The sequence below is a fragment of the Elaeis guineensis genome, chromosome 1 (genome assembly GCF_000442705.2).
Source record: "Elaeis guineensis isolate ETL-2024a chromosome 1, EG11, whole genome shotgun sequence".
NCBI lineage: Eukaryota > Viridiplantae > Streptophyta > Magnoliopsida > Arecales > Arecaceae > Elaeis > Elaeis guineensis.
The window spans coordinates 8,815,339-8,824,495 of record NC_025993.2 but is presented as its reverse complement, the minus strand read 5'-3'; the positions used below and the strand labels follow the sequence as shown (position 1 = coordinate 8,824,495).

Genomic DNA, 9,157 nt, shown 5'->3' with positions numbered 1-9,157 from the left:
AATTCCGGACCAGAGTTAATGTGATACGCTAGTTGACAAAAGAGTGAAAGACCAATAGCATGAGAACAATAATTTCGAGCTTCCAATAAAACAACGAGAAAGAAACAGTATATTAAGGATCAATTAATACTTCTGACCATCAAATATTTCATACTCGGTGGTCAGAAATGGAACTGATGCATTCAGCAAGGAAAACCAGAACATTCACTGGAATCACCTTGCCCAATAGAAAAATAAATCCAACTAGAGGGGAAAAGAATCAAAGAAGGGCATTCAGGTTATCCTAAACTCGACCTAGTCACCTCATAAGCCAAGAAGCAGGCTGCATTGGCCGGAACACTGCGAGCCATGGCTGGTCCGAAACCCCTGTAGAGGCCCTTGATCCCTTCTGAAGCCAATATCTTCCTAAATGCATCGATGGAGCCAGAGAACTTGGGATTCTTATAGTCATCAACCTGAATCACACTTTTTATAACATCGGTTGGATAGACCGACAACCAGAAGGATGCTCCAGCTAAACCCCCAGCAACAATCAGGGAACCTCTTCCAAGACCTGAAGTGTCTTTTCCTCCAGCAAAGTACTGCTTGAGGGCTTCATAGACCCCAAACATTGCAGCATTTCCAGGGACTTCCCGTGCCAATGTTGGAACAAGACCTTTGTAAAGGCCTATGAGGCCACCTTCTGATTTGAGAACATGCTTTGCCACATCCATAGGACCTCCATATTTTACTGCACCAGAAGAGGCAGCAGACTCTGCCAAGGCACTTTGGGCTTGTAGCCTGTTTTATAATGTGTGCAAAAGGAAAGAGTTCATATCAGCTTAGGTAAGTCACGGTTCTAGTTCAAAAATCACATGCAAACTCTCAGCAAGTCTTCTATCAAAATAATCACAATAAGTCAACATGTTAAAACATGCAGGCAATGCATTTAAATGCCTCATATGTTTGGTCCAGATATGCTTCACTAAGTTGCTCCCCAAGACTGTACCCAGCTCCGGAAGGTCATCAGAGACCTATGTTAGGAAGTTACACAAAGAAAACTAACTAGAGTATTTGTTGGTATGCCATCATGGTTACAAGAAAAAATAGGGAATAATTAGTTAAAAAAGAACCAGAGGAATTTCTTTCAGCATTAGATTCAAGTTAAACACTATTTCCTTATCATGCATCCCTGATAATAAGTTTACAAGAAAGAATATCTAGTGTAATTTGTTACAATAAATTGCCTGAAATTTCATTTTATTTATACAAAGACTTCAATTCAGTCAAGAAATTAGTGAACTAGTACTATTAAAGAGTGAAGAACAGAATTATGGCCATTATGATAAGTTGCTTGAGCCAATTCTTTCTTTTTGTCTTTTTATCTTTTTCCTCTTGGAATGTTTTTATCTTTTTATCTTTCTAGTTCCTGACAATCAAAAGAAGGTTTTAGCCAAAAAGGCATCGATACTTTTTGTGTAACCAGCCATGAATTGAGAATACTAAAGTAAAATGCTCCTCTACCTTTACATTAATCATAAAAATTCAATTCCTTCACCATAAGCTATTTCGAATTGTAAGCACACTATCACTGACCTGCACTTGATCAGTTCTGTTGGGCATGCTAGAAATGAAACCGCAACTCCAGCACCAGCACCACATACTACCTGCTGGTTTACTGTGAGTGGGGCACCAGGTTCGGACCTTAACAATGCCTCCATTCGTCCCCTTACAGTAAATAGAAGAGCATTGAAGGCTGCAACAGTGGCAAGTGGAGCGCCCATCCCTTTGTATAAGCCCTTTGGGCCTTCACTGGCAATTGTTTGCTTAACTGCATCCATGGCGCCAGAATATTTTGGGAGTTGACCAGGAAGTGGGGCAGGCTGGCTCTGAAGTTTAACTTTAATGGTATCAAAGGGATGCCCAACAATCAGCTGTGCTGCACCTCCGATGGTTCCAGCAGTCAAGTCCTTGGCGACTTCTGCCATCTATGACGTTATAAAATCATTGAGGAGTTGTAGTGCATAGATATATTTTAAGCCCTTAGCTTTTCTTATGTATTTTAGAATTTTAATGAATCCATAGTTTTAACACACGTTAGCGAATCCTATATCAAAGCAACATTTCTTATCAAATGATACATTGCTGCCATATTTCTACAAGGAGATAAAACAGCTAAAACCTGTTGAAGCAGAAGAAATGGTTAAGCACCAACAGATGCAGCACAAGGACAAATATTTAAGAGAACAACTGATCAATACAAATTCAGATAACATCAGGGAAGACTGAGAAAATACGATGAAATACATGTGACTTTTAAAAATTAATAAATGAGCTAGAGTAACAGTCAAGCAATGGTAGCATCCTGTTGCATTAAAAGAATAAGATGGACTAATCCTCATTATCATAGTAAAAGGACATTTCCTTTCACAATCAAGAGGAAAACTTCTTGATATAATCTGATTAACACTCTACAATCTACAAAAATAAAGAAGCAGGTGAAATAAAGAGTTCAGTTATGAAAAATAGGCCATTTGAATGCCTAAAATATTATTCATATGAGGATTTCAAATATAACCAAGTTGCCGTTTCTGACAGAAAAGGAAAAATGGAAGAAGAAAAAGCGTAAGTCCTTGACTCCTATAGAAGATGGTCAATACCAGTACTAATGCTTGTCAAGTTAATTAAAGCAAGCACAGGTATGTTAGCAGGGATTTGTCTTTGGTAACAAGTCCTTTAGGCTTTGTTTGGTTCCAAATAATTTTTAACCAGAATATTTGAATAACTTAATTCAAAACAAAAAGAGTACCCTTGTTGACTAGGTAACTAGGCCCCACACGTGGCACATGATTGTAATCTGGTTAAAGATGAGTAAGTACCAAAAACGTGCTTTTCAATCTTCTTGAAATACCAAAAGCACTCCTCTTATTGTTGGGGCTTATTCAGCTGTACAAAAGTTGTTTGGTTTAACAAAAGAATTTTATTCAGGTTTATCCGGGAAGCAAACAGGGCCCTATCATTAAAAATTATTTATCAATCCATCTGCAGAGAGATTAACTTCATTAAATGGCAAAACCAAGAGAAGTAATTAAAATGATCATAAGTGAAATGATTTCAGAAGCTTGTTATCACAAAGAAATGCGATTATGGTAAAAAGGCTGAGAGAACTGTTTGTAGCAATCAAAGTATGATCATAGCAAATGATTCTGCAACCAGGTTGTTAAACCAAACCACATAATATTCTTCTGTTCTGTATTATCTGTTAATAACTAACATTTTTCAAAGCTGCAGATATTTTCTTGCCCCAGAACATCTTTTATTATGTACTGCCAGTCAGTCATAAATTCTAATAAAAGACACAACTGCTATTTTTTTATAAAGAATTACCATCATTTTGCAGTCTAAATTTGTGTTTGCTCATCCAGTTAGTATGCTACTATGCTTATGGGAGACATTACAAAAACATTAGCAGTCCTTTTATAGCATTACCTAACATAAATCAGATGCATGATTTACAGGGAGATCTCATTATTTCAGTATTGCAGCTTCTCCTAAAATTCAATGCTAACAATTTTAAACCTCCATAAAACAGCATCCTAACATCACTTTCTTTGATAGAATATTTGGCAGTTCTGTAAGATTTGTCTCTCAAAGGGAAAGTTCATTTCTTTGTCTTCTTTGTCATATTTCTCCAAGTCACCTTTTATTTGTAAAAGAAGTCTTTTTTTCTACCCACATTGCTCGTGCATATCTAAATGGAGGCGTGTATCTTACACAGTGGATCATAGTCCATAGAACTATCTAACGAACAAGCTTTATTGCATCTATAAAGATCAACCTTATAGGTTAATATTAATGACTCACTAAGTTGCGATACATTTTACAATTGGCATTCATCATGACATCAACCACCAGCATATTGATGCCTAAATCATAGCTAACATGAGTATAGGAAAGAGAAAAGCATGCAAGAATACTTTGAGGACCAGTGGAGAACAAGGAAATTGATCTTATCAATTACAGAATTCAAACTTGTTTATCAGGGTGCAGCAACCCCACCATCACCCGGTCCTTGAAACATCTGTACGGAACACGGAAGCAAGGTTTGATATAGGAGTACATCAGCCTCAAGAGCAATAATAATAAATGAAATAACCTAATTGAAATACATGCCTTACATTGTTGTAAAAATTTATGTCATAGAAAATTCCTAAAATTCTGAATTAACCCTAAGCATGTGTTGCCCCCATATAAGAAAAAGTACATGGGTCAACAGTTGCTGCTTTTAAATGATAAGCAATGCCAATTCATTTGGTGTTTACAATGACTACAGAGTACAGACCCTTTTAACTAAGTTTAGGCCTCTCATACCACAAAATCCCCATCTTGTTGAGAATTCCTTCAACTTACTTGAAATATATAAGAAACACAAACCAGAAAATGGTGCAGCAATTGACTTGATAACCAGTTGTTCTAGTCTAGGAAAATTTATGAACTGCACATATTGTAAATAAATTGTGCATCTTTAACAAGATATATAATATCATCTGATTGCTTCTTCAAACCTTAGGGATTAAAACAAGGTCAAAATTTTTCGACCAGAATAAAGTCCCATTGGCTTGCCAGTACACAGACCGAGGACAGTTCCACATGTTACCATGTAACTGCAAGAACTTGATTCAAACATGTTTAATAAATATAAGAATCTCACCATCTTTTCATGCAACACAGAGTGTTATCATTGCTGTTCACCCAAATTTGAAGCTTGCCATTGAAATAAATGATCAGCTGCGATTATTGAAAAGCAAAAGCAACATGCAAGCAAAAGATCAAGCAAACTACATTATGATTATTTAGGTGAATCACTCCAAATTCAACTGTATAAAATATATTCACAGCCGCAAAAAAATCTTATACTTGATAAGAATTAACTTGACACCAAGGGATCCATTCTCAATCAAACATTCTGAATGATTGACATCCCACATTTCTATCCCAACATTTATCCTATTTTATTCCTCCCCCCATCTCCCCCACCTCCTTCCTGAATGGTTCTCATCAATATTTGATACTAAACCTCACATAACACAACTCAGTTAAAGGTTCTGTAATCAAGAACAGAACGGAATGGAATCATTAGAGATTTATAAAAGCAACAAGGAGGATACACAAAACGGATGGGTCAACAAAAAAAAAAAAGTTTATAGGCGATTAAAGAAGAACCTTAGCAGGACTTGAGGAGATCTCTTCTTTCTTCTTAGGATTGAAAGGAGGCAGCTAATTACAACTGATTCGAAAAAAAACACCGGAAGAAATCCGTTTGTAAGGAAGCGAACCACTTGAGACCACACGGGAGCCCTCGGTAAAAGATGGAACGTGGGACGACGCGAAAGCTCCAAACTCCACCGTCGGATGGGATGGACTCCACCACTCGTGGAGCAGAGAGAGGGAGAGGCGACGCATCCGTGAGATGTGGAATTCCTTCCGGAGGATCGGGTGGGAGGGGTTTGGGTTGGTGGACTCATGTCCGCATAATATTATAATAAAACGGGTTTTGGACGCCACACCTGCCTTTAGAGCGAGTTTTCAATTTGGAAAATTTGCACGCTCTACTTGAATTCTATGGAGGCTAACTTGCTTCTACGATTGATATTTGTTACTTTATGACCAATCCAAAAACAAAGAAAAATGGATTTGTTCCAGACAACTATGGATTTTTTTTTTTTTTTGTAAAAATTGATAAGCTTAGATTATGCTTCATATGGTAAGAATATCAAAGAAAAGATGTAAATAGAGATAGATTTGCAAAGGCATTGTATCTGAAATTTAAAGTTTAGTCCAAAACATCCCGTTTTGTCCCAAATATATGGAATTTGGCAGAGATCTATTCTAAACCAACCAAAATTTTCTCGACAAATTTTGATCGTTTGGATTAAAATTCGCAGGAACTATTTTCTTTTTTTTTTTTAATTTTTTGAATAAGAAGTTTTGTCTTAAATTAGCATATGATTTATGTGATGTGTGGAATATTTTTTTTTCTTTTTAAATATAACTTACTTATACAGATGGGAGATTTCAAATGGTTTTTTTTCGTTGTGTATAAAGCCATGAACTTTAACCACAGCCAAGCAAAAAATTTTGTTATTAACATCCCCTTTCACATGACAGATGAAGAGCCTTGTACCGAGCCTCTATGTAAAAACTTCTGTCATCTATATCGATGACTTTAATATTTGTCTGTACGATGCATAGATTACAATCCTATACTTTTTTTCTAATTATTTTTAAAATATAATATAATAATATATTAGATTATGATAATGAAAAAAATTAATAGTCATTTTTTTCATATTAAATAATAAATTTTAATGATGATCAAAAACTTGTCACTAATAGCAATGTCCACTTACTAAATGAAAAACTTTGCATAAGTTCATCGTATAGAAACTCTCATTGTTAATACCAATATCATTTTTTTTTTATCATTTTTAAAATATAATATGGTCATAAAATAAATACTAAGCCTCAATGATCAACTTTTTATTGCATATTAAGCAATAAATATTAATAATAGTCCGGCATATTAATACCTGCACCATTTTGACAGAAATCCATATGACTAATGGAGGAACTAATAATAATATATACATATAATAGGTGCATTTTAATATTTTCTAAAAGTTGTTATTTATTGATTGTCACATTTAGGGTATATTATGTTGCTAGTTTCCTATGAGTTAAGGATGGATTATGAATTTAATTAGCTGAATATATCCCAAAAAGCATGGGCTAATTTATACGGTCAAAACTTCTAAGTGCAATTAAGGGGTTGTTTGGATAGCTGGAACTCAACCCAGCCTATAGATGAGTTGCAATGTAGACCATGACATTTATTTGGGGTTTGATAATTTAGTTACCTCCTATTGGTCAGCTTCACTCGAGTTGTAGGTGAAGCTCAAAAGTTTGCAATTTAATCAAATTCGTTCTACCATATAGAATATAGATAAATAAATAAAAATGCCAACTGATTTTTCATTAAAAGCTAACCATGATTAACTATGGTTTAGTAGGAACTATTAATGGCTTAAAAATTTTTATTAGCGGTGAGATGGATTAAACCATATTTTGAATAAAAAAAAGAGGTGGGATCCACTATATTTTGAATTAAATCCAAGATCCACCATAGAAAAAAAGCTTTTCTTGCCCGTTTTGGATTTTTTATTTTTTTTGGATCCATCGTATTGTGAATTAAATCCGGCGTAATTCATATCTGGCGTCCACCACGACAGTGGAGCCCACCGTAGAGAACAAAATAAACCTTATTCGTCCATTTGGGATTTTTCCCTATAGTTGGCCCTGTTACCATGATGGACCCCACCTTTTCATTTTTTATACTTATTTTATTCAAAATATGGTGGCTCCCACTTTCATTTTTTATTGAAAATATAGTGTATCTCTTAACCTCACACTCAATAAAAATTTTCAAGCCATTAATGACTTCTGCTAAATCATAATTAATCATGATTAATCATTATTGAGAAATCAATTGATATATGGGGCTTTTATTGACTTTTATCTATGTTCTATGTGATAGAATAAGTCTAAGTAATAATTTCTCCTCGAAACCTTCTTGCAATCCCCACCAACCATGCCCTCCTTGCAACCCTCACCATTCCCACTACAAACAATTGTTGTCACCCTTCTCCACCTCCCACCTAGCACCTACCAAATGGGGAGAATGGGGCCCCTATAGATGGACTACTTGAACACAAATTGCACTATAGCTCGAGCAGCAGTGTAGCTCCATCTACGGAGGCTCCAAACATCCCTTAATCTGGTTAACTCTATTTTGTGAGGTGAAACCATATGAACCACCAATGTTCTCCAAACAATCCCTTTAATCTGATTGGTCCAACTATTTAATTTCAAAGCCCACAGTTCTAAGCCGGAGGGAAGCTTAATGGAGGCATTCAATTTCAGAACCCATTATTACAGATTACATTGACATTCATGCTCATTTTCATGCAATGATTCTTTTACATTGATCACTAATCCCATGTTTTGGTCGGACCCTTAATTCTTTTATTCATATTCCATGTATGTTTAAAATTTTTTCTTTGTTGATTTTATACTAAGCCGTGATATTCTTACCTTCAGTGATGAACCAGTCCTGATGCTAGTGTATATATTTATAATTACATTTAATTATAAAGAAAGAAAAATGGTATAAGGAATTATCTAAATTTGAGCAAATTATGTGAGTGCTCCTCCCTTTCAATTTCACTGGAGGGAAGTCAATTTTGAGTGAGAATCGATCTCCCTCGATTTTATTTAATAAGCCGCCGCCCTCTTCCTCGGATCCCATACCTGATCTCTGGAGATTGTTGGTGATTTCTTTTTTCTCACCTCTTCTTCACGGAAGCTTATTATTGTATTCGAAAGAATCGAAGCCAACCACTATCGAAAAATTAGGTAAGAGGCTGGCAAACTTCGATTAATGTTCCCCCCCCTCTTCCTCAATCATTAGAGCTTTGATTTTGATCGGCAATCATCGAATTTTTTTTGAAAGAAATTGAGTCTTATTTTTCTTATTTTTGATCTTATTTTTTTGATTTTTCACTGCTAACCAATGTTAGGGGGATATCTAGCCTCACCATCAAGGCTCCGACTACCATCAATGGAAGCTCCACTACTCTAAGAAAAAGGGAATCAACCGAATCCCTGTTTCATCAAGAGAGAAAGAGGAAGAAGAAAGGAAGAAAAAGAAAAAGTAAGAAATTAAAGAAAAAGAAGAAGAAGAGAGAGTTTCTCTCTTCTTTCTCTCCTCTCTCTTTCCTACTTTCTCTCTCTAGCATCTCTCTAAAATTGTTTCTCTCTATTTTTTCTCTAGAAAGTTCTACTTTCTCTCTCTATTTTCTTTCTAAAAAATTTTATTTTCTCTCTCTATAATTTTTTTTACTAGATTGTTTCTCTCATCGAAGGTTTTTTGAATTTTCGAAAGACTTTCACTCAATGCATTTGATCGACCCTAGTGAAGGGGTCCTGAGTCTTGGTTGCCAGGCAACATCCTAGTGCCCACCCTAACCTGATCAAGTACTATTTATTTTGACCAGTCGAGTTATCTGCATACTAATTCAATCATGATTGGATTAAATCATCTTGATTTGATCGATTAAGA

General features: G+C 35.4%; 1 protein-coding gene across 4 annotated transcripts; it reads right to left on the bottom strand.

The window, feature by feature from the left end:
* Positions 1-86: 86 nt before the first annotated feature.
* Positions 87-5,492, bottom strand: LOC105036817 (mitochondrial carnitine/acylcarnitine carrier-like protein). Of its 4 annotated transcripts, none has more exons than XM_010912552.4 (3): positions 5,203-5,492; positions 1,576-1,967; positions 87-780 (listed from the first exon to the last, which is right to left on the bottom strand). In XM_010912552.4, exons 2-3 carry the CDS (start codon positions 1,965-1,967, stop codon positions 279-281), a joined length of 894 nt encoding a protein of 297 aa, XP_010910854.1. In that variant the 5' UTR covers positions 5,203-5,492; the 3' UTR covers positions 87-278. The 4 variants fall into 4 exon arrangements, with proteins under 4 accessions (XP_010910854.1, XP_029118296.1, XP_073104491.1 ...); XM_029262463.2 differs by having other exon boundaries at positions 1,576-1,960; XM_073248390.1 differs by lacking the exon at positions 5,203-5,492 and adding an exon at positions 4,001-4,017.
* Positions 5,493-9,157: the final 3,665 nt, after the last annotated feature.

Excerpts from the sequence above, each read along its gene's own strand:
- LOC105036817 (XM_010912552.4), bottom strand. The coding sequence starts at position 1,967 with ATGGCAGAAGTCGCCAAGGACTTGACTGCTGGAACCATCGGAGGTGCA. Across the intron at positions 781-1,575 it reads ACAGAACTGATCAAGTGCAG|GCTACAAGCCCAAAGTGCCT; the intron begins GTCAGTGATAGT and ends ATTATAAAACAG.